The following is a 26,317-nucleotide window of genomic DNA, read 5'->3' as shown; positions in this document are numbered from 1 at the left end:
AATTTACGTTGTCACCAATCTTGTTAGTTTGTATTGAGGGTTTTGGTGCAACACACCAAGTCTTGATACACCTTTCTCTTATTTCTATCATGTTTTGTATAGTGATTTTCAGATTGTTACCAAAGAAGCACAGGGTAGTATACACCAACAGCTATTTTGCACCCTAGGCAAGGCTAACTACTTGCACTTCTCCCAAAAATAATTTGCGATACTGAGCTCCAGATGGTCTGTTTGATAAAAACAGACTCACTATGACTCTAGTGAGTCATAGCTCACTAGAAAAATGAATACATTTTCTAAATAAGCTTAAGATGTGACTGCAAAATTAAAAATTAAATACATTTTCACTTTTTAATGCATGTATCTGTGTGCATGTGCACACACAAAAACTGCAGATTGTAAAGTTGACTGTAGTTTATCTCATATATACTGAAACAGTTCTACCATATGCACTGCCTTCAACAATGACAAAATTTTTCAAAACATGAAAGTAAAATATCATACATATTTAAGACATAAAAATTTCACAAAAATTGTACAAACTCCATTAGTTATTTTATTTTTCTCTGTAAACCGCTTTGTGAACTTTTAGTTGAAAAGCGGTATATAAATACTGTTATTATTATTATTATTAATAATAATAATAATAATAATAATAATTCACTCAATAACACAATGTATGCAGTGACATAAAAAACCAGAGCATATAAATTTTTCATAAGACTTTAATTATATTCCATAGCATTGAGGTGGTACTTAAAATTAAATTGTATATACAAGTATGAGTTATATTTTTTACTTGGGTTAAAAAACTAATCTGTATAAAACTGTGCTGTACCCCTCTGAGGTCTGCGCCCTAGACGGCTGCCTAGTCAGCCTAATGATAGCATCAGACAGGTATACCTACCCATTCCCCTCTGCAAACAAAGCATTCTGACCCGAAGGAAAACTCATTCTCATCCCACTCTCAATAAAACCATCTAGTCCACAACATTATCACTTTGTCCAATGCTGTGAACCAAGCAATGGACAAAATTTACCTCCCATTACCAGGATTATAGAGCTACTCACAGTGGTATACATTAAAAGTTAATGCAACTCTTCTTGATCTTTTTAGCACAGCAATCCATTTCAGCCTCATCAGCTGAGTAGCGCCAAAGAATGTCTTGTGGTGCCACAACCAGTGACAGACTGCAACTTTTTCATTACCCACCAAAAATTGGCTTGCAACCTAGTTTAGGAATAGCTAATGTATCTTGCTTTTTCAATGGCCTACCTTTACATAGATTTTTCAAGCTATTTATTACAAAGACAATCTGTCCAATCAGCATGAAAGGTGTCACTGAGAAGTATATATAACCTGGCCAAATATCAGGAAAAAAAATAAGATGTAAAATAGCCAAGTTACAGCAGTTAACTACCTTTTACTACAAACTACCGGCACTCTGGTGTCATTGACTGTTCGTACACAGAGAACTTCCCTTGAGTTTCTCCTTCTGCCAGTTTAGATTATATAGAAAATTCAAGGATATTGCTGGGGTCTCTGCCCATCAGTGGTTTAGGGAAAATCCTTTGTGACTTTCTAAGTCTCCAAACTTAGAAAGGGGTCTCCAATTATGGCCCAGGGACAACATCCAGGCCACAGCAACTTAAAATATTTTTTCTCAGCTATGTGGTAAGACAGTTAACACATGCAGTTCTGTGCATCATGCTTCTTTCCACATGGCCAGAATGGTGTCAGCCGGCTAACACTCATTTTCAGTCAGCTGGGCCATATGCTTTAAGGCCTCAAACCATAAATACTAAACGTTAACCTCACCCCTACTGAAAAAGCAAATTGGTTTTCCACAAGTTGACATTTCAACAACGCCGTAAAACTGACTGTGGTGAGGAAATGGTCATTTTTGCACATAGGTAAACAAATAAAAAATTGGGGCCCCATACCTGCAGATTTGGTACCCACTGTTTCAGTTTTCCATGGATCCACCCCTTGAGCCCCCTCCCACATGCCCATTAATGTTATTTAAATGCTTACTAAGCAAAAACATTGTAGCTTTACAGGGTCATTATAAGCATACAAGCTTATAGCAATGCAAAGGCTGCCTCCTGGCAGCCTGAATGCTTGAAAAGACTAGATCGAGGTTAACAGGAAGCAGATATCCCCTGCGGATATGGGGCCATGCCTGCACATGCATTTAAATTCTAAACCTTTAATTCCAACAACCAACCTCTTTACATAGCCTGTCTTATGCTGCAGAACACAACTTTGTACATGTTCAACCAAAAGTAAATATTTATGTACGATCAGACACTTGCCCCATCTTCTGTTCATGTCCATCTTCCATTTATGAACTACTTTCAATTCTCCCCCCCCCCCAACCCACCACATGTAGTTGGTCACTACAAGCATATGTCATTTTCTCCAACCAAAGACTGACAAATCTGACAGGATAAAAGTCACAAGGCAAATGACAACAGAAGTGTGGGTTAAGGTGAATAAGTAACAAGAATTTAAAGGAGGAAAACTAGTCAAGCAGAGCCAAGGCAAACAGGAAGCTTGTAGTTAGGAAGAATCAGGGTGTGTATAGGGAGGAGGAATGAAGGTAAATGGGAGGGGGGAAATGAAGAAAAATATTAGCTTTTGGTTCCTCAATGTATATCTGTTATGTCAAGTATGCACTCTGGCTGGAACAGTTGAAATAGGACTGCCGTTAGGGTTAGAGTGGAAGTGAGAGAGGCAATGGCTGAGGTTCATGAGCCATTAGCTGGACTTTCTGTTGAAGTTCATTTGTGGAATGGAGGCATTTGCCCTCCTGGGGTGTATTGCACAACAAACTGCTTGCCAAACGGGAGAAGGAATCACTGTAGCTGGAACTGGGGCTGACAAAAAAAAAATAAATCTAAGAGTTACATGCTGGGAAACGTTGAGAGAAAAAGAGAAAACCAATTCCAGAGTTTGAAGCCTATCGCAGGAGCAAAGGGAAGCAAACAGTCCCATTACTAGAGAACAGAACTTGCAACAGCCTCACCTAGGCCACTTCTATCCAACACTACTATTCAAAATTCACAGTAGATGGGGACAGATGCAGCTCATAGGGGCCTCAAGTCTCTAGTGTACACTGAGATGAATGGGAACCTAATCAATAACTATTTTCACCTCTATGAAGTCATTTTATATCATCTACACAAGGCACAAAGCCACTAAGGATTCCTGCAGGTTGCAAAGAGATATCAATTGAAAGACAATTAGTGCCAGAGCTTAGTTAAAAAATAATGCACAGTGGGATGTCTGCAGTGCCGTTAAAACGATGCCTTCAGTGATAAGAATCTGCAAAGACTCTTTGGAAATATGTTTAATGAATATCCCAAATTTGATAGGTTGTATCAAAAAGATGCATATTCACTATGAATGAACCCATTGACTTCAGTGAGTCATACTTGTTCCATCCAAGCTGAATACAGCTGTCCCCTGGCCAATTTACAAACATCCATACACACACAAGTTCTATCTGAAACATGCAGCCGGTAGCCAAAGTGCACTGCTTTTGCACAACCTGGTGCAATGGTCCTAAACTAACCTTTTTCTCAAGCTTAAGATCTTTTATATTGTTCCAGAACCACATGAGGTGGAAGATAAGGGATTGGATATGCTGACATTTTAAATTTTGCTAAAAATCAGTCACTGGGGCCCTGTTCAGATTGGGAAAGTGGCACGGTAGGGAGTTAACCAGTTCCTCACAACAATTTCCTGTCACAAATAGTGCTCCCTGTAGCTGTGCCTAGCTAAGGAGGGAACAGAGATAGACACTGAGTGCTATGAACTTGTGCTTCCTCTTCCCCAGGAACACTTTTTGCGAGCCATTCATTCTACATGGGAAATGACTGATCAGGAGCAATTCTTGTGACAATAGGTACGAAAAGGTCCCTGAAACAGTAGGAAAAGCAGCTGGGACTGAGGAGAATACAATTCTGAGGAAAACTGGCAGGGGAAAGGGTTAAGCCAGGGGTGCCCAAACCCCGGCCCTGGGGCCACTTGCGGTCCTCAGGGACTCCCAATCCAGCCCGCAGGGAGACCCCAGTCTCCAATGAGCCTCTGGCCCTCCAGAGGCTTGTTGGAGTCTATGCTGGCCCCAGCTCTCAGCATAAGGGCGACTGCTCAACCTCTTGCATGAGCTGAGGGCTCCCTCCACTGCTTGCTGTTTCACGTCTCTGATGTTGCAGTGGCAGCGATGGAAAGGCCAACCTTGCTTTGTGCAAGGCCATTTATAGGCCTTGAACTATTGCAAGACCTTCATGCATTCATATCAGTTCCATCTCTAATATATTCATTTATGTAAATTTATTCAAATTTGAAATGTAAATTAATTTTTTTTCCCCCGGCCCCCAACACAGTGTCAGAGAGATGATGTGGCCCTCCTGCCAAAAAGTTTGGACACCCCTGGGTTAAGCACACTTCAACAAACGCTTCCTCTGTTCCCAAACTCCAGAAACTGCTTTTCATTTGCCAAAATACTGGGCAAAGTGACACACAACTCCATGTAATTCATGTTACTGGATCCAGGCTTTTATATTTACCTCAGAAAATATGCAGCAGATGCATTTGCCTTGTAAAATGTGGGGCTGCCCTGAATCTGCAGCACTGTCAGTTTTCCTTTCCTTATCTTCCTGTGCTTGAACAATTCCAGCAGTCCAAAAAGGGTGAGAGTTTGCCTTTCTGAGACAAGAAACTTTCCGGTCTTCCAAACAAACTCTCCCCGCAAGAGACATTGTAGAATGCCCTCACCTCTTCCAAAGACTCAAAATTCATGGATACTGGATAATCACGCAAGCCTTCCAACCATATGCTCAAAACTCATGCAGAAGATTCCAAGCTCACAGATTAAGAAATGGAAAAGGTACCAGGCTAATTCTGTAGGGAAACACTAAGAAAATCCATACAGTTTTGCAACCAAAACATGCACTATATTCACGGGAAATGTTCACTGCCACCTGGAGTGCTGAGTATTTGTTTGGTGCCTATCACACAGAACAGGATGAAGTGACATTATGCCACATAGAAGAAAGGTCTTCACTTGGCCACAGCCTGTTTGACTACTTGGAAAAGTTAAGGTTCCAAAGCTCTGAGTTTTCCAAGAGAGTATAGGAAAACCAGCCAACCACAAGCATGCTAAGAGACAGTACTGATATAACATATGTACATGGAGAGATCCCATTCACAGATTAATTTTTTCATGTCTCTTGTAAGGAGAAATTGCCATTTTCCCCAAGAAAGCATAAGAACATAAGAACAGCCCCACTGGATCAGGCCATAGGCCCGTCTAGTCCAGCTTCCTGTATCTCACAGCGGACCACCAAATACCCCAGGGAGCACACCAGATAACAAGAGACCTCATCCTGGTGCCCTCCCTTGCATCTGGCATTCTGACATAACCCATTTCTAAAATCAGGAGGTTGCGCATACACATCATGGCTTGTACCCGTAATGGATTTTTCCTCCAGAAACTTGTCCAATCCCCTTTTAAAGGCATCCAGGCCAGATGCCGTCACCACATCCTGGGGCAAGGAGTTCCACAGACCAACCACACGCTGAGTAAAGAAATATTTTCTCTTGTCTGTTCTAACTCTCCCAACACTCAATTTTAGTGGATGTCCCCTGGTTCTGGTGTTATGTGAGAGTGTAAAGAGCATTTCCTTATCCACTCTGTCCATCCCCTGCATAATTTTGTATGTCTCAATCATGTCCCCCCTCAGACGTCTCTTTTCTAGGCTGAAGAGGCCCAAACGCCGTAGCCTTTCCTCGTAAGGAAAGGAAAGGAAAGGAAAGCAGTTATCCTTGCAGGACTAGGTAGGCAATTCTGCTACCATCCAATTGGCTGCATGTCAGACATTCAGACAACTACTAGTCTTCAACTTAAATATGGCAGGATTTCAACAGCAAACTGGTCTCTGGGATACAAACATGTTCCATAAACATTATTAAAGAGCTTTTCAGAATAAGGGGAATTTGACAAGGAGAAAGCAGCTGCCAGGGCAGGAGAAGTGAGCTTTGGATGCTCAATATGACATGACCATAAACAGACATCATGATGCACACAAAAGATATAGATAGCTATGCCATTGATTTGGCCAGACAGGAACCCCAGAAAACTTGGACACAACAGCTGAAAGGCAACAGGTTGCATTTGTTGAAAGGGGAATGATATACATTCAAAGAAAGATGGACTGGCTCTTTCCTTTTACAATAGCCAGGAGTTCTTACCTGATTTTCCTTTCTCTTCCCCTACCCATCACGCAGGCAGCCATCTTGCAGCAGGTACCCTATTTGTGCTCTTTGAAAGCCAGATCCATGTGTTGCTGTCAAGCAAAGCACTGATTCATTTAGCTTGGCCAGTTCAAGGGAGCAAACATCCCTGGGCATGTTCAAACCAATACCATTTTACAGCACTCTCAGCAATTTTAGGTTTTGGAGCATTTGTTTGTAGCCTGGCAGATTTACACACCAATTCTTTAGAATGCACACTCTGGGAACTGCAAGCCAGAACTTTAGCACTTATCTCCAGACTACACAATTCACGAGACGTTTCTCATAGAAATCTTATCACTAGATGTGGTTGACTTGTATTCCAACACATCAAAAAAAACACAACCCAAGACCTTCCCCAAGTTCAGGTAAGTTGCAGATGACATACGTGGGCAAGTAATACTCAGCACAGCAGAAGAATCCATCACACAGAACTGCAGAAGATATTTCAGTGGAAGGTTTTAAACTGGGAAAACAGGTCAGAGAAAAACATCCTGTCCTCAGGATTGACCCAGTTAGATACATGCAGTTGATGTTAACTTTAAGACAGAAGAATCTGAACATGGATCTCTTGCATCATGTCCGGTTTGGCCCCAGGACATTACTCATATGTCCTGTGCTCTAGTAAGCACTCTATTAGCACTCTAGTAAGAGAGCCCACCTGTTTTTCCTGCGACTGCCAAGTTGCCACATATGCTTTTGCTGAAGTACTGTCAACACTTTCAGGAAGTCGAAGTATACATTGCCTACTACATCACCCAATTTTATTTTAGACATTTCTATACTGTTTTTCAAGCAGATCCAACAAAGCGCTTTCACAGAAACAGCAACACAATAATCAAGTCAGGTGTACAATAATTTTTTTAAAAAAACAAGCAGCAAAAAGGACTTCAACTCATATAAAACCATCAGAACTAACACACTAAATACTTGAGTAAATAAGATCTGCACTTGATGCCAAAAGGATAACAAAGCTGGCACCAGGTAAGCTTTCTTGGGGGAACAGCACTACACAGGTGTTTGGCAACCTTCAGTCTCGAAAGACTATGGTATAAGCCTACCGCACCAGGTATTCCCAAGCGGTCTCCCATCCAAGTACTAACCAGGCCTGACCCTACTTAGCTTTCAAGATCAGACAAGGGAGCTTCCATAACAGAAAAGACCCTATCTTAGATCACTACCTGCCTCACTTCAAATGGCAGGAAAATCCACAGAAGGATTTCTTATGAGGCTCTCTCATGGGGAAGGTCCACATGGGAGGTGGCAATCCTGAGGTATCTACATGCTTGTTGACACTTGCAACGAACTTCAAAATATTAGCAAGATAAGACTTCCTTTTGCAGAAGAGCAATTCAGTAAAAACAAATTCTCTCTCAGCAAAACTTAACCTTCTGTGCACTCAGCACTGAAACCAGACTCTCAACTGTCACGATAGAATCAAAGCACCTCAACTTTAAAGGCTTGTCCAGCACTTATCTTTTGCTGTCATGATCCTGGGTGATCCCACAGAGTGGTCATGCTCAAATTGGTTTAACTAGACAAGTAAGTTATCACTCAGGGGTCTACCTATATCATCCCAGCCCTTTATCGACAGACTCCTTCCTTATCAAGGGAAATGTAGAGTAGAATCACATCTCATGAGAAAAGTCATCTCCAAACTGCTTTTGAAGTCTTGCTAATAATGAACATTTTTATACAGTATTGAGCTTAATCCAGTAGTTGTCAAATTAAAATCCTTTTTTAAACCTTCATCTAATTAAGCAACGTCCCCATGATTGCTAGAAAATGTACACATCAGAAAGGCACAGCTTGCATTCAAAGAGAAGACAGAACAGATGTTAGTTTTAAAAATACACTTTCAGCAACCAACCAAAGCAGAACGTGCCACCTCACCCAGCTTTGTGTTGAGTTAACCTCACTGCAAACACACAGGGGACCTCAGCTCAGTGGAAGAGCACCTCCTTCACATGCAGAAAGCCCCAGGTTCAGTCCCTGGCATCTCCAGGTAGGGAAGAGGGGGGAAAAAATCTGATCTGAAAGGTGCAGTCTGCATCAACAACATTGGTCTGGATGGACCAACAGCGGTGATTCAGCATTCATAAATGCTGGCAAGTATGAAAGTGCGATTAGGCACAAGTTCTAGAAGCATCTGTGCTTTTATTTCTACCACTATCCTAGACAGATTCCATTTGTAAGAAATATGCAAGCTCCCAACCTGAGCAAGTTAGGGCTTTTGATATTGTCTCAAAACAAGTAGGATGCTCACAAAATATCCAAACCCATTTTTAGTCTCACACACCTGGTATTTTAGTTTACAGTTTCGTCTGGCAACTTTAGACTTCCTTTGTTGAAAACAAAACTGGAATTGTTACTAGTCAGAAATGCATTAGTTTCATTTTCAGGACCACACACAGCAGTGGTTTCTACTACAGATAAACCGTAATAATTGAGCAGTGCAATCCTAACTAATGCTGGAATAGGGAGCCCTGTATTCAGCATGAGTTTTGGACTTCAAGCAGCTTAGTATGGTCAGGAGAAAGTGCTTCCCCTTACCCCAGGAAGAGCAACTGCAACCCCACTGAGTCTACTCTGATCTGCGCCTCCTAAAGAGGTGGCGCAGATCCAAGCACCCTGGAGCCAGGCCACACTTCCCCGGAGTGGGAATGCCAATGGGGCATGTGGTGCTACCTACAGTTGTGTGGCAGTCACAGAGGCCTCCTCAAGGTAAGGGAATGTTTGTTACTTTGGAGTTGCATTGCCCTTATCTCAATGCTTTACAGTTGGTTAGGACTGTGCACTAAGAAAACATTTCCCCACAGCTCACCCATGGGCCAGGCACAGGAATCCAGGCCCAGCAGCTCAAGTCACACCATGGCCTCCACCAAAGGACCTTGGGCAGGGTTGTCCATAGCACAGGCTTGCTGCAAAGATGATGAATTCCTATGGCACTGCAATGCAATGATTCTCACATTCAGCAAATGCATTTTATTTCATCTGAACCAAATCATCTGAACCAGGCAATCGTAAAGGACTTGGTACTTTAAGTACTGTGCAAAGCATAAATGTCATGATCTCCTCCTTTCTGACATTTTATGCATTTTGAATGATGCCACAATACAATGGGGCAAGAAAGACGACTTTAGCCAAACCCTTATTTATTTTCAGCTCAAATATTAATATACAAGACAATTTAATACAGAGACTGTACTAAATGCTTTGAAAAACTGGTCAGGTACCAATTAGTAGCTCAGGAGTTTTAAGACACTTGGTCTTTTTTAAAAATTACTTGTATTTTAATTACTTTTTTCACATTTTTATAACGCCCTTCCTTTAGAGGCACTGCAGAAAATTCACAGGAGTGCCACAGGATGTACTCAGCAGCCTCTTCTTCCCAGCTCTTCCAGCACTTCCATTTTGGATCACATGAAATCTTGTGCAATTCTCACAAGCTTTTGTGCTATCCAAGATGGCGGCAGCGGCACTGTGACAGGGTGCCAGGAAAGAAGGACGATGTGACAGCAGTAAGTTTGGAAACCACTGTCCTAGAGTATACTAGATACCTCTGGCCACCAGGTGAGCTGATAGAGGGAATGAGTTCCACCACTGAAGACCTTGGCTGCTGATTTCAAACAGGTCATGAGGGAGGAAGTGGCTCTCCAAGTAACCTGACGCCAGACCATTTAGAGCAGGGGTGTCAAATTCATTTCATACAGAGGGCCAAGTTAGCATTCAGGACACCTGCTGAGGGCTGGAAGTGAAGTCATTAACCAGAAAGTGACATCATTAAGCAGCTGATGGTCAGAAATCAGCACTTTGTTCTCATTAACTGCAAATGACAGAAGAGAAAATAGGCAAATCTTGATCGTATTTCAAGATATGGGAGAGCCCAATTTTCATGTGGGCTGCTGTTTCAGCTGTAACACCTCAGCACTGCTCAGCAGCTGAGAGCCTGAGGGCCAGATAAAAAGCATCCAGGGGCAGCATCCAGCTCCCGGGCCTTATGTTTGACACCCCTGATTTAGAGTTTTAAAGGCTAAGACCAGTGCTTTGAACAAGGAAACAGGCATTAGATATCCTGTGGTCACTGTACCCAAGTACAGTGCCCTCTAGAGCACAGCTGAAAGTCCTGCTCCCACACTGATGATCTCCAGGAAATGCTGCTCTCCCTGCACCGCAGCCCTACTGGCAGGAAGGCTCTCTTCCACAGTATAATGTTTGCCACAGACAAATGCTTGAACTTGTGGTTGGCAAGAGCGAAGTGCATTGGCACAACATGGCCGATTTGCATGGCCTCTGCAGGCTTCAGAAGAGCCTCCGGGTCAGGTTTGAAAGCCAAAAACCGTGGGTTTTGAACACCCAGTTTTCTTTATCCATGGGGGCTCTTTACCCATGGGAACAGAACCCCCACAGATAATGAGGGCTACCTGTATTTTACAAAATGTGCCTTTCCTCTTACAGTAATCTTGCAAGTTAGGCCATCATTAAACTCGGCTAAACGTTAGAGAGATAGCTAGATGGCAAAGGTGGCTCTTGAACCCAGGTCTAACTCCAATTCTTTATTCACTGGACCACATTGATTCTACTGTTCTAGACCCACAATTATGCAGGTGGGATACAATTTTTTTGAAATACAATACAGCCTCAAGAATTTGGTCTCTATCCAGCAGGATGGAGGTCTTTAGGGATGGGGGAGAAGAGGTCAAATATTTACCTTTGGGTAACTCAAATGAGAGATTATCAAGTGAAAATGACAAAGTTTCACCTAGTGATAAATAAAGGTAATCTCCAGTCAATAGCTGCCACCTGATGTCTGTGTCAATGCAGATTTATCTCAAGGCAACTCAGATACTCTCCCCAACCCATTTAAATACAAACAAGCTGTAAGCTAATCAGTCTTCCACATGGGCCCACTCAAAAGAAACAAAGTACCTCCCTTTTTAAAGTAAGGTACATTCTACATTTTTAAAAAATCAACTACAAAAGTGGCAGCCGTCATGCAGCAGCATTTGCCTGGGGTTTTGGAATTTATACCCCTGCCAGCTGGGGGTTCTTACTCATTAAATCACCCCCTTCTTCCCCTCCCCCTCAAGGCATTAATGTTTCTGTGTACTGAAAACTACTTGTTAATTCAAGTGAATGGAAATGAGGGTGGTGAGAAATGTGCTGGGTAAAAAAAATCCTTTTTCTCCCATTTGCTAGCCTGGAGCTCCCATCTCTCCCCCCACCTTCTTTAATTTGCTTTGAAATGTGGCACTGAGCTGCAAGGGAGAAGGGGGGGGGAACTTTCAACTTCTCAATCACACACTCCATTGAACCACAGGCCACAGAGGCGGCTCACACACACCAAGACTCCTGGCAGCGCTAGCCAGACTCCACGTCAAGAGAAAATCTGAAGGGCCAAGTTGTTTCACAAGAGCCGCCACCCTCTCTTCTCTAGAACGGAGGGAGGGAAAGGGGGGAAAGTTAGAAAGAGGAAGGAGGAGCTCAGCATTCCTGACATTTCTGTGCACAGTGCCAGGGCTGCAGAGGCAAGACGTCTGTAGCTACGTGGAAAAAGAGCCTGGAAGGAACCTCCATTGCCGACTCCATTCATGGGACCCAAATTTTGTCACAGGGATGGCATTCAGGACAATCTGAAGTTCAGACTGAAACCTTCCAGGTTTTATGCCACCGAAAGGCATGCCTGTGCAAGAATTAGAGACAGAGGACACCCATGTCAAGGCAGCAGCAAATGTTCATGGGAATCCAAAGAGTAGGAGATGAGAAGGGAGAGGAAACAAAGCCTGGAGGCTGGTCTCTGAAGGCATCTGTTATCAAGAGGGGAGGCAGAAACAAAAACTTTGGGGAAGGGGAGGAAATATCTGGCAGGGTGGGGAGCAAGACAGGCAACACAAACTGAAAAGACAGGAATGAAACAAGATCTTCATACAGTTAGGTTCATATGTGCATGACACGGCCAAACTACACTTGATGTGGGGAAATTGTGATGAGTCTCTTGACTCTTAATTTTTTTTTAACTGAAATACAGCTGAAGTGAAGGGCACTGCAGCTTTGATTTCTGGAGCAGCACTGGGAGACAGCATGCTTAGCTCTTTTGTAACAAGCCATTTTTGGTAAGCACAATTGCTCTCCATAGGTAGTTTCCCACCCATGGGAGAATATATAAAGAAAACATTCTCTCCTCACACAACTACCCAGGAAAGAAAGCAGGTTTGTAGGGGCAAGTATTTTGACATACCAATCCATATGATTGTCCAGCATGGTACAGATTCTGCCCATGGGCTTGCTGTGCCCACCAAATACACACGAACAGCTCACCATCCATCAGCATCCTGCATCCCACCCCAAGCAGTCCCATCAGCAATAACAACTTACTAAAAAGCAGGGATGGGCATTCAAACAGCTAATAGGCATGATAAGCAGCTGTTTTTGACAACTTGAGTCAACTCATGGAACCTGACTCAACTTGTGCGTTAGGGCCAATGACTCAAAAAAAGAGTCTGGACTCGAAATGACTCAAGTTCCCATCTCTTTAGTGTGCGTGTGTTCTTGCTTACTTATACATCCCACCACCACCTTCCTTTTTTCTGTGCACTTTTGCTAATGGACCCACGATTTGTGACTCAAAATGACTTGCACTCAAAACCTGAAGGACTTGAAATTTTCTCAAGTCAAGTTGCAACAGGCGTGTGCTATGACTCATGAGTTGAGCTTTGTGACTTGGGCACGTCACTGCTAAAAAGTAAAAGAACTAAAAAGTAACAGCAATTCTAAGCGCAGAGCATGCTGTCCACCTACTAAACCGTCAACCTCCTTTAAGGCAAAGACATCTCAAAAGATTTCCAAGCAACAAGACCAACCTGCTTAAATGAAGACCAGAGACTATCTGGCTGAAAGCATGCTCATCAACAACAGAGACAGGACAGTCTCAAGACTCAGACAATGGCCACAATATATTTTTTAAAGGGTTCTCTTTCATCATCACTTGCTGCAGGCTGATTATTTTATAAACATCTTTTTGATTATACAGTGACTATTTGGTTATCAACTATGTGACAAAAGACTGATTTGGCCCTTTCTATATTTGGCTGTGAAGTGGCAAATTCTAACCCTAAAGGAACTGAGATCGACATAATCATGGAGCATTAGAATCCCAGATCAACAAATCAAGGACAAAAAAAATGAGTCATGGCATTAACCATCCTATACTGCTTCAGATATCACCTGTATAAGGAGATAATTTCTATAGTTCACATTATCATATCCCAACATTCCAAGGCCTATCCAAACTCTGGCATATACTAGCAGACATATCACTCTCTAATTTCATGCAGACAGTGCCCAGGAATACATCACACCAGTGATTTTCAAACTTTTCAACTTCAAGGAACCCGTTTTACATGAATTTGTCTGCTCAGCCCATGTGTCACAGAGAATTCTGGGGATGTTCAAGAGAACACTACTCATGAAAGACGTTGATCAGTCCTGTCGGATCTCATTGGCACTTTTACAAATGTGCATTGTAGAACATGACCCTTATGATTTTGGTATTGCAGAGGACAACTGATATTGGTCGTGAAACTGTCTTTAAGAGAAATTTGTCATGAATGATCCTCTCACTGAGAAATCTTATGAAACTTGAAGAATCCCAAGTTTCCTATGATACAGGCTGAAAAAGCTACCACAGGTTGTAAAGACATAATGGACATGGAAAAGGTGCAAAAGAGAGCGACTAAGATGATTACTGGGCTGGGGCACCTTCCTTATGAGGAAAGGCTACGGCGTTTGGGCCTCTTCAGCCTAGAAAAGAGACGCTTGAGGGGGGACATGATTGAGACATACAAAATTATGCAGGGAATGGACAGAGTGGATAGGGAGATGCTCTTTACACTCTCACATAATACCAGAACCAGGGGACATCCACTAAAATTGAGTGTTGGGCGGGTTAGGACAGACAAAAGAAAATATTTCTTTACTCAGCGTGTGGTCGGTCTGTGGAACTCCTTGCCACAGGATGTGGTGCTGGCGTCTAGCCTGGACGCCTTTAAAAGGGGATTGGACAAGTTTCTGGAGGAAAAATCCATTATGGGGTACAAGCCATGATGTGTATGCGCAACCTCCTGATTTTAGGAATGGGTTAAGTCAGAATGCCAGATGTAGGGGAGGGCACCAGGATGAGGTCTCTTGTTATCTGGTGTGCTCCCTGGGGCATTTGGTGGGCCGCTGTGAGATACAGGAAGCTGGACTAGATGGGCCTATGGCCTGATCCAGTGGGGCTGTTCTTATGTTCTTATTTTCTTAAAGGTTAGTGGCAACTCTGAATTTCAGCTGGGTTTTCCGTATTATAATGGTATAAGACCCACTGCAAAAATTCTGAATGACTGTTAAGAAGAGACATTTCAAAGGCAGTGTTAGCTGCACGCTCCTGTTTCCAAGGTGCAAAAATGCACAATGCTCATATATTTCATATTGGCCAGTGGTCCCAAAATGATGGGTTGGTACTAGCAGACCACTTGTGCATAGTCACTTGACAGTGAGTAATGGAAAGAAAGGGAATTTAAGTTTAGTAGAAGTACAGAGACCTAGATGAGAACTTACCAAGATTTGTTTCAACTGCTTTGCAAAAAACCCAATGAAAAGCCAGGGACTCAACCCTAGTTTGCTGCCCCCAGGAAAGAAGACAGAAATGCTCTGCACACTGGCTAAGAAGACAGACTCCAGAAGGAAATTAACTGGAAAGTGAAAAGGAGGTGGACTCTGCCTAAGAGCAACACACGCCACAGTTAGCAGGGATCCCTTCAAGAGCCACACATTAGCAGAGGAGCAGGAGAGTGAAGTTCCTGGAGGGGAGGTGACACAAAGGGTGTAACCTGAACAGGGCTCCGTCCCTACCTCGGGGACCCTAGGCAACATGCTCCTGTGTGACCACTCATCTACCTCCTCCTCTCTCTCCCAGCAGGCCCAATCCTCCCTGCTTCCTCCCAAAGGGAGAGGGCCAGCTCATTGCAACCACCTCCCCCACTTGCTCAACTGAATAGTGATTAAGCAATGGAAATGGCAGGCAAAAACAGCAGCTGCTGCTGCCTCCACAGGCCTGTCCCAAGTGTCACTCCACCCTGGGACAGACCATAGGCACCTACCCCTATCTGTGCAGTTGCCTCTGCTCTTGCTCACAGGAGCAGGCGACAAAGTGGTGGCAGCACAGACCAGCAGCTGAGGTCTCCCTGGGCTCAGTCATTCTCTCCCTCTGGGCAGGCCATGGAGCCCCAGTTCCAACTGCCATCACACCTGAGAGAGAGAACCAGGCCCAGAGAGAAAGCCAAGGAGTTAAGAGGTGAGCACAGTGGACCCAATCCTCCCAGACCAATCAGAGTGAGTGGCAGCAGCAGCTGCAACTGCTTGCAAGCCTGAGTGGGCAGCAGCAAAGAGAAGGCTCTGATGCTCCATGCCATGCAGAGGGAGGTGGTGGCAACACTCCTTGCAGTCACCTTGCCCAGAAACTTTCTCCTCTGGTCATCAGCCTACTTCCTTGGGTCAGCAGTGCAGGGCTCATTCCTCACTGCCACCCAACGGGGCAGGGTGAGTGAAGAGAGGGGGCTACTCCACTAAACTGCCCCTCCCCCGTGTATGTGTGTGTTTTCTAGGGCGAGGGGGGCTCTAGCCACCCGGGCGATGGGATCTCCGCAATTGTCCTATAGTGACAGACCTCTGACGCCTGACCTGAAGCACGACAGGGCTAGGAAGGAAGTTGGAGGGGAGGAATGGAAAAGCAGCAGCGGACTAGCACAGAAAGGGGGTTTAGGGGAAGGGACAGGGCACCAGAGCCAGGGGCTGCCCTAGGCAGAGGAAGAGGCGCACAGCCTAATCCTAGCACGTCTACTCAGAAGTAAGTCCCACGACAGTCAATGGGACTTACGCCCAGGAAAGCGTGTTTCGGATGGCAGCCTGGGGCACTTTCCTGGGAGTAAGCCCCACTGAGTTCAACGGGGCTTACTTCCGAGTAGACGCGCACAGGACTTGGCGAGGCTGGGGCGGCTTCCCCGGGCAAGAGGCGCCCTCTGTGCCTGCAGCGCAGGGGAGCCCAAGTGCCAGCAGGAGCGGCCACCGCAAGAGGCTGCGGGAGGAGATGCCGGGCGCCGCTCACCTCGAACATGAGCGCGATGAGCACGCAGACCACCAGGAAGAAGCCGATGTCGGCGTGGTTGTGGATGAGGAACTCCTGGCTGAAGAGCGGGTGGCTCTTGGCGCGCCTGCGGAACGCCATGGCCGGCAGGACCCGAGCGAGCGAGCAGCCCCGCCGCTGCCCCGTGCAGCACAGCCAACTTCTTCCCGGGCCCCGCACAACTTCGCCAGCAAGCGAGCGAGGCAGCGCCCGGAGCCCGGCCCCCTGCGCACGCGCGCCTCTGCCAGCTGGCTCCCCCGCCCCGGCCCGCCTTAACCCGTCTCTGCCCGGGCCGGCAGCTGGTGGGTATGCGCGCGGAGGGGGTGCCTCACCGGTCCCCAGCGGCACTTCCTAGCGGGCAGGCATTCCCGGTGAGTTGCTTCCAAGCAACCAGAGAAGCGCCCCTGCTCAACCTCCCTCTGGAAACAAGGCTTAGAGCCCAAGCCTAGGCGTGTCTACTCAGAAGTAACTCCCATGATAGTCAATAGGGCTTACTCCCAGGTATGTGTGGATAGGATTGCAGCCTTAGAGCCTAATTCTATGCATATCTACTCAGAAGTAAGTCCCATTATAGTCAATGGGATTTACTCCCAGGTAAGTGTGGATAGGACTGCAGCCTTAGAGCCTAATCCTATGCATATCTACTCAGAAGTAAGTCCCATTATAGTCAATGGAATTGATTCCCAGGTAAGTGTGGATAGGATTGCTGCCCTACTGCACAATCCTATGCATTACTCAGAAGTAAATCCCATGCTATTTAATGGGGCTTACTCCCAGGAAAGTGTATATAGGATTGCAACCACATCCCCTCCCCCTTTCCTGCAATACTTTTGCAGGGGATTCTTCTTTTGGGGATGGGAATTTGATGGCTCAGCTCCCTACACGCAGCCCAATCATGCTTGATTATTTGAAAGCAGTCCCCCCTCCACCACTTAGTTCAGGGGTGCTTTCATCTATAAGAATAAGAATATTTATATACCACTTTTCAAACAAGTTCACAAAGTGGTTCACAGGCAAAATCAAAATAGCTAAATGCCTCCCAGTTCCAAAAGGCCTCACATTCTAAAAGGTTGCAGAAGAACCCCAGCAACAGCCATTAGAAAAAACAACAACAACAACACTGTTGGGGTGAAGGAGGACACTTAGGGCCCAATACTATCCATTTTTCCAGCACTGGTGCAGCCGCAATGCAGCCCCAAGGTAAGGGAACAAATGTTCCCATACTTTGAGGAGGCCTCTGTGATGCCTCCCCACCACAGAATGCAGTGCACGTCCCATTGGCATGGCTGCACCAGCACTAGAAAATTGGATAGGATTGGGCCCTTAGTCTTCCTCTGCTAAATAGAATTTGAGCACCACTTGAAAAAAGCACCTCTTTGCCCAGTTAGCATATGTAGATATGGACAGGATCACAGCCTTAATGCATACAGGTCCAACCTTGTCATACACAAATTTGACTCAGCACAACACGAATGCCTACTGCAAATGAGAAGGAATGTGCTGATCCCTGGAGAATAGGAAAAAAATGCATCCCTTAAAAATCGGTTTTAAAAAAACTGCTTTTCTTACTGTGGTAGAGAGATAATCATGCAAGCGATCATTCCATTCTTCAGCTGAGCCAGGCAAAGGCAGGGGGTCCTTGCTGACTGCCTCTCTACAACAGTACAAAAAAACTGTTTTTAAAACACAGTTGTAAAGGGACACACATTTTTTTAAACTTTTATTTCACACATATATAGTATCAACAGGGAGTCCCAGATTCAAACCCCTACAGATGTCAAGGCACAACCTTATTCCATTAGGACTGCGGTTTTCAAACTCTCAGGGAGTTTGAAAGCTATAATAAGTTCTTGTGGGGGTGGGGGGAGGCAGAGGGGGGTAAGGCAGCTCAGGGGGGCTGCAGGGGCTTGGGTACACTTACCAGAGCCTCCTGCAGCCTCCCAGGGGTGCAGGGAGCCCTGCACGGCTGTCTGCAGGGCTCCCCGGTACTTTAAGAGTGAAAGTGGAGTGATCATGCTGTCCTGATCACTGGGGATCAGGGCACTGCCTCCTGGCTGCCCCCACCCCTTAAGGGAAAACAGGCCAGGGCCCACAGGCTGGGGCGTCTGAAAAGCCCTGCAGTAGGAGCAAAGGAAGGGCAAGAAACTTGGAAGTGGGTCTTTAAATCTATTTTTACACTGTTTTTTTATCCATGGATTTTTTAAATTCGCTAGGGGTTCCCGAAATGAACCCCAGTGGATAATGAGTAACAGCCAGACATTATATACAAAATTATACCTGCATTTTGCCTACCCGATTAAAGAAAGATATGATTTCAGAAGAAGCAGCCATGGTAGGCTGTAGCAGAAAAATACTTGGCATCTTTTGGACACTGGTACTAACTCATGTCTTGTGGTACAAGCTTTCATGGACAAAATGTGTTTGGAGTTGAACAATGTTCTTAAAACGCTTTAAATTAAGGCTGCACATGAGACAGTGTTTGACACACAGGTGTCAAACATAAGGCCCAGGAGGCAGATGTGGCCCCAGAAACAATTTATCCAGCCCTCAGCCTCTCCCAGCACCACCATCAGCTGCTGAGCTGTGGCTGCTGAAAGGGCAGCCTACATGATAATTGGACCTTCCCATATTTTGGAAATATGATCAAGATTTGCATATTTTCTCTTCTATCATTTGCTGCTAATGAGTCCCAAAGTGAGAAAAATTGCTCATTTCTGATAGTGACCTGCTTAATGACATTACTTCCTGCTTAATGATAGATAGATAGATAGATAGATAGATAGATAGATAGATAGATAGATAGATAGATAGATAGATAGATAGATAGATAGATAGATGTCATTAAGCTACTTCCTGCTTAATGACATCACTTCTGGCCCTCAGTAGGCATCATGAAAGCTAGATCACCCAGTATATGAAATGAGTTTGACACCCCTGGTTTATAACAAAGTATAGTACTTAAACACCAAAATGATGGCCATAATGACATTTCCTCTTTGGTTTGTATATATGCATGACAGAACTGACCTATCCACTGGCCTAAGGCCCCAGTCCTCTACCTGAGAGTAATTGAATTCTGTGGAACTTACTTCTGAGTAGACATGCCTAGGATTGCACTGTAACAGAAGTAATAATGAATTACAAACCTATCAGCACAATCCTATATGTATTTATTCAGAACTACGTAAGTCTTTCAGTGAGTTGAATGAGATTTACTCCCAGGTAAATGCATAAAGGATTGGCGTCTATGGTTGCAATCAAATGCACGCTCACTTGAGAGCAAAACCCACTAAAAAGACTAGGATTGCAATCCTATGCACACTTACCTGAGAGGTAGCCCTGTTGACTATAATAAGATTTACTTCTGAGCAGACATGGGCTGTCGGGCTTCTCTGTGTGCATATTCAGGATTGGGCAACATAGCTGCTATCCTGTGCAGTTAAATCCTCCTCAGCCCATTGATGCTGATGATGACCTTAGGAGAAGTGTCTACTGGCCTCTACTTAACATCAGGCTGTGATAATGCTCAACATGTTTTTCTCTGCAACTCCGACATGACATTGCCTTGCTTCTCAGTTGCTTAGTTTTTTGCCCCTAACTGAAACTGAAACTCACAATGTTAACACTTCTTACTGCATAACAATCTCAGGAAATGGCTATAGTTTCAGATGACTCTGTTGAGCCACAAAGGGCAGCCAGCTCCTAAAATGTTTTACTTAGATCAAATATGAAACCCACTCTGTTCAAGGAGGCTTAGGACCCAAACCTAACCAACTTTCCAGCTCTGGTGCAGCTGTGCCAACAGGGCATGTGCTGCTTCCTGCAGTGGGGGGACAGTCATGGATGACTCCCCCAGGTATGGGAACATTTGTTCCCGTGCCTCGATGCTGCATTGCAGCTGAATCAGTGCTAGAAAGTAGGATGGGACTGGGCTCATAGGCTACAATCCAATAACACTTTTCTGAAAGTAAGCCCCTTTCAATACAATAGGATTTACTTCAGAGTAATCATGCATAGGCTTATGCTCTTATTCACAAGTAAGGGTGCAGGCTACAATTTTGTGCACACTGACCTGGGAATAAATGCCTTTGAAATCAGTAGTATCTGCATCCAAGTAAATATGTTTATCAGACTGCACTCCTATGCACACTTATCTGGAAGTGAGCCCATTTATCATAGTGGGACTTACTTCTGAGTAGACATGTGCACTGAAAATATAATGCTATATAATAATGCTATAAGTTATTTTCTACTATAAAACTACATCAATTTTAACACTGTCTTATAAATATTTTTAGGGACTCCTTGAAACCACAGGGTCTTATTTCTGAGCAAGCACTCCTAGATTTGAGGTTGCAAATTCCAGAGGGGTAGCCATGTTAGCCTGTAGCTAACAGTCCTATGACACCTCAAAGACTCTTACTGAAATTAATGAAGACCTAGAAGTGTATGTTAGAAATATACTGTGGTCCAATCCTCCTGCCACTTCACAATGCAGATGGGATGACTGAACCATTTGCTGCCTTTGGAAAAGTGTTCAAATGTGGCTTTTTCCCCATGTGCTAACTCTCTACGTGCAGGAAGGGGGTTGAGGAGTGAGGAGGGAATATTTCCAAAGTGCCATTACTCACACTAGTGTTTGATGGCGTTTGTAGAAAGCAGTGTCACATCATATTTCTGAATGTTGTCTTTAACATACTCCCGCATATACTAGATAAGTGTTTCTCAACCAGCAGTACAAGTACCACCGATGATGCTTGAGGTGGTGTCTGGTAGTACTCGCAGGACCCCCAAACACCTGCTGCCTGGCAGTGAGACCAGCGATGCAACATGACAAACAATGGTAGGAGGCTTGGTTTGGTGGGCAGAGCTACAAAGTCTACTTTTCGCATGCTTGAAAAAGCTCTCCCATTCATTCTGAGCCTCTTACTGGTGTTGCATCACATCTGTCCTCTCAATCCTGAAGTAACTGGCAATGACGTTATCATGGTACTTCCAATAGGTGGACTATGCAAAGTGGTACAGAAGGGAACAAGCGTTGAGAAGCACTGTACTAAATTGAAGCTTCTGGTCTGGGGCTTTTGAAATACTACAGGAGCACAACTGTACATTTCTGTAGAGCAGGAGAGTATCAGTGGCAGCAAGAAGACACAATGCCTTCACAGTGCACCGCTAAGACTCAATCCCACCAAGTCCCAGCATTGGCAAGTGCCCCCCCATCACTTGCTGCAGCACAGCTGTGTGACCTGAGGGTGTTATGGCATTCGTTCAGCTAAGCATAATTCACTTGCCCCAGACTTTCTATGCACTTGAGAGCATTGGGATGGCCTTTCTTGCAAGCATGAGGATTATACGTATTTGTAGTAACAAGTCACTGCTGTTGCCTTCTGCAGTTCATGATGATTTACAGACAGTGGCCATTCTCCACCTTTGGCATAACCTTTTTCCAACACAAAGAGAAGGCTTTTTTAATTTGGCAGCCTTCATGTACCAGAGAATGAACAGCAGTGTCTCTCACTGCCAGAATAAAACAAGCAAAACCACAAAAACTTTTCTCTGAAGTCTTGCACTTGGAGGGGCAGGGTACATAAACAGTCAAACAAACAAAGCATCTGTCCCAACTGTGAAACTCTCCTGTCCGGAACTTGGAACAGTTGGCAGATTTCTGCTACTTCCCTTTCCCCAGAAGGAAAGCAAATTCCGAGCTACTCTTCCAGTCGTGAGGCTTAAAATTAGACTTCCCTCCCTACCCCCCCAATCCGTTTATAACCCAGCAATGAAGTGGAGCCCTATCAATTCTCCCTTTTTAAAATGTCTCTGCCTGCCTTGGGGGAGGTGCCTGCGTGTTTGCTTTCTGTCTCCAAAGGCGAAGAAATGCAGTGAAAAGGAGTTTGGGGGCAGTCAGCTGGGCTGAGTTACAGTCAGCATTCCTGGGCTATTACGTGTCAGCCTAGTCCTCCATGTAGCTGGGGGAGTGCATCTTCAATCTAAAACATCCTTAAAATACATATATATGCACCAGCTGGTTTTCTTTCATATTGTCTGCAACACAGAGGTCAGAGGAAAAAAGGATTTCAAAAAATGGCTAATAGATATGTAAGGTTCCAGACAAAACAATTTGCTCAGTGTTTGTGCGAAGGAAATGATAGGGACTTGGAGAGAGCAGAGGGCAGCGAGGCTCTCTGGCTCTGAGAGTATCAAGAAATGCAGAACTCTGGTGCCTAATTCTATGCACGCTTATTCCAAAGTAACTTACATGGAGTTCAAAGGGAAGTACATGCCCAAGAAAGTGGACATTGGCTGGCCGCAGTCCTAACACTGCATCCAGTGCATGTTGAAGAAGAAGTCCTCTCTGTGCTTAATGCGGCTTATTTCAAGTGTGCGTAGAATTTCACATTAAGGAGATTGTTTAGGAAACAAAGAAAGGCTCTTGATTCATTTTACCATTCACTTTAAAGATAAGTGAGCAGGTAAATGATAGTATCTCTCACAATTACACAGGAAAGCATGAGATAGGATTAACAAGCTGGAATTCCTTGCTTAGGTAGATGTGGGATTGTATAGAGAGAGAAAAACCCAGCTCCTTCATGTAGGAACAAAGAATTTGGGGTTGTTCTAAATAACAATCTTAAAAACCACAGATTCTCACACTGAGATTCTCTCCATAGCAACTTACCAAAGCTCTAAGATCAGAACCCTGCCTTTGGGTCATCTGTGATGGCTGTCCAGTTAGCAGCCTCAAGGCAGGGGGGCTTCTGATGCCGCACCTTTGGAATTATTTCACCCAGGCAATTCATTGTTTCCCTTCTTGACCCACTTTGAGACAAGCTGTTAATCTGTTTATTGGAGAAAGCAGAGGGCAGCGAGGCTCCCTGGCTCTGAGAGTATCAAGAAATGCAGAACTCTGGTGCCTGATTCTATGTACACTTATTCCAAAGGGCACAATCCTATGCGTGTCCACTCAGGAATAAGTTCCATTATGTCCAATAGGTCTTATTCCCAGGAAAGTGTGCATAGGATTGCAGCCATAGTCCCCAACTGAAAAGGGCATTGGAGTTTTATGTGTCTTACAGCACAATCCTAGACACATCCGCTTAGAAGTACAGAACTACTCCCAAATAAGTGTGTACACTATTGCAGCCTTTATCTTTTCTTGCACCTGTAGTTAAAATTTGTTGCTTCACAGCCGCTGCTTTTATGTTTTTACTGTTTTATTATTTTTTCAGTTTTAGTGTTATTGTATTATTGTATTCATATTCTCTGTTTTGGCCCCTTCTTGGAAAAGGTGGAATATAAATCCTGGTAATAAACAGATACAAATTCTGTTTACTGACTCAAAGGTTACAGGTGGCCATGTCGCTTCCTTTGCACACCAGTTCTGAAGGGTGATAAGCTAATGCAGGGACAGCTCTTCAGGAAGGGCTGTACTCCAAATATCATCTTCCGCTGAAAGTAAAAGTGCTGCTGGAAGGTTTTTCTTTCATGCCCTTGAGGCTTTGGAATGATTTCCTAGGAGTTCGTCAATGCTCGTTCCTGTTAGTTTTCTGGGGGAAAAATGCAAGATTTGTTTTCATAGGAAGTAAAATCCCCAACCTGGTAAGCTGCTTGAGACATAAATATTAAAAATAGTAATCAATGGGCTTAATCACACCAGCAGCACAATTTAGGATGGGAAGTTATTAGAAGGAGTTAAATCAAACTTTAGGATGGTGTTCTATGAGTCACTCTTGCATCTGAAAATCATACTTTATTCTAATAGACAGGATTACCCAACAAGCTCAGCACAAGCTGTCATTTCTGTGGTTTCAGCATATCCTTCCTTGGGCTGCCACCTCTTACGTCAGATTTAGGTATTGAAATACCACAATGTAGCAAGAGACAATAAACATTTGTTGGCTCTGGCATTAGGCTACTGGGGGTCCTAGGATGACGTTCTACACTAGCCTCCCATTGACCCCCCCCCCACCACCTACCCTCTGCTGCACATTGGGTGCTACCACTGCTTCCAGTATGGAAGATTAGCTATTGGCCTGGCCTGGCCTGGCCGGTCCCCTGATAAATGTAGGTCCTTGACATTCTGATTGCCACCCCTTGCAGCTATATGCCGATCTGTCTCACTGTGGTCCTCAAACCTTGTTGCTTGCTTGGTCACAAGAGACATCGCAAGTCAGCTGTGCTACATAGTAGGTGAAGATAGGATGGGAGCAAAGAAACAGGCAGAAGTTGCCACAGCTACTTTGTCTCCTCTTGCCTTTAGGTCATAGTCTGGATCAGGGGTGCCCAAACCCCGGCCCTGGGGCCATATGCGACCCTCGAGGCCTCTCAGTGTGGCCCTCAGGAAGCCCCCAGTCTCCAATGAGCCTCTGGCCCTCCAGAGATTTGTTGGAGCCTGCACTGGCCCGATGCAACTGCTTGCAGCGTGAGGGCGACTGTTTGACCTCTCACATGAGGGCTCCCTTCACTTCTTGCTATTTCACGTCTGTGATGCCGTAGTGGCAGCAAAGGAAAGGCCAGCCTTGCTTTGTGCAAGGCCTTTTATAGGCCTTGAGCTATTGCAAGACCTTCATTCATTCATATAAGTTCATCTTTAATATATTCATTTATGTAAACTTATGTAAATTTATTCAAATTTTAAATGTAAATTAATTCTTCCCCCCCCCCCCCGGCCCCTGACACAGTGTCAGAGAGCTAATGTGGCCCTCCCGCCAAAAACTTTGGACACCCCTGGTCTGGATTGAGAAGGCTATCCTGCCTTTCAAGATATTAAACCTGTCCTTTCTCACAAGGAGCGGTTCTCAGACTGTGGGTCAGTCACAACCCAATTTTTGGTATGCTGTGGGCCTGCTGCTACCTGGAAGCTGCAAGGTGTTCTGGGCCACATCATTCCCCCACAATGCCTTGTGGCTTCCGGGTAGCACCAGCATGCAACCCACTCTGTTGGCTGTGTTGTGCCCCAGAATGTGACTTTGTATTCTAGGGTGCAACCCAGAAGCCACAAGATATTCTGGAGCACGACACAACTGCTGCATCCGATGAAGTGGGTATTATTAACAGTATTTACATACCGCTTTTCAACTAAAAGTTCAAAGGGTAATGGTAGCAAAAAGTTTGAGTATCCCTGCTATAGAGGAAGGGATTTAGAAGAGCACTTCTTTAATATGCAGCTCAATCCTATATATACTTTAACATTTATGTGCTGCTTTTCAACAAAAGTTCTCTAAGAACAGTTGACCAGGTTGGAAGGGGGTTTAGGGCTGCCCCAGACAACCTTTTAAAGATCTCACTTTCAGTGGATGTTACTCCCTAAGCGTGCAAAGATTGCAACCCACAACTTATAAGGAGGAAAATGATCCCCCTAAGACTTTTAAGATGCAATATGAATCAATGTCAGCCCAGTGAAAACCATGAATTTATTAGTATGTGGAAGAGTACCTTGAAATTGTGTATTTACAAGGGGTGAAGCCTCACAAAATGTGAGATACTAAATGTGGAAAGATTATTTTATTGTATCAATACAGCAATAATTCAAAGATGAGCTTGCAAAGCACAGTTATCAATTTTTGTAAACTGAGGGTGAGTTAACTATAATTTAGTTACCAATCTCCTTAATTCTTACCAGTTCATCTTACTAGCGTCTTTCTCACATATCTGTTTCAGCAAGGCTGAAAACTTGCCACGTACTACTCTGTGCTTGTGAAATGAAACTAGTATACCTTGGCTGGTTATACTAGCCTTTGTCCTACAGCTCTCTCTGGTGGCTACAGAGGAAACTGAAATGAAAAATATGGGATCTGATTCAGCTATTCAGATGTGCGTGCATGCATGCCCTTTTTTAACTTGACAACTCATCCAAA

At 44.4% G+C, this 26,317-nt stretch overlaps 1 protein-coding gene across 1 annotated transcript in view; it reads right to left on the bottom strand.

Annotated features, from left to right (window-relative positions):
• TRAM2 (translocation associated membrane protein 2) overlaps positions 1-16,646 on the bottom strand; it is a 41,135-nt gene extending 24,489 nt beyond the window's left edge. Inside the window, exon 1 of the mRNA XM_066637860.1 lies at positions 16,446-16,646. Coding sequence (XP_066493957.1) covers positions 16,446-16,565 — 120 coding nt within the window. The 5' untranslated portion in view covers positions 16,566-16,646. The remainder of the gene's footprint in view (positions 1-16,445) is intronic.
• Positions 16,647-26,317: the final 9,671 nt, after the last annotated feature.

Source organism: Tiliqua scincoides, chromosome 1 (genome assembly GCF_035046505.1).
Source record: "Tiliqua scincoides isolate rTilSci1 chromosome 1, rTilSci1.hap2, whole genome shotgun sequence".
NCBI classification, from domain to species: domain Eukaryota; kingdom Metazoa; phylum Chordata; class Lepidosauria; order Squamata; family Scincidae; genus Tiliqua; species Tiliqua scincoides.
This window is presented reverse-complemented; position numbering and strand designations above follow the sequence as displayed.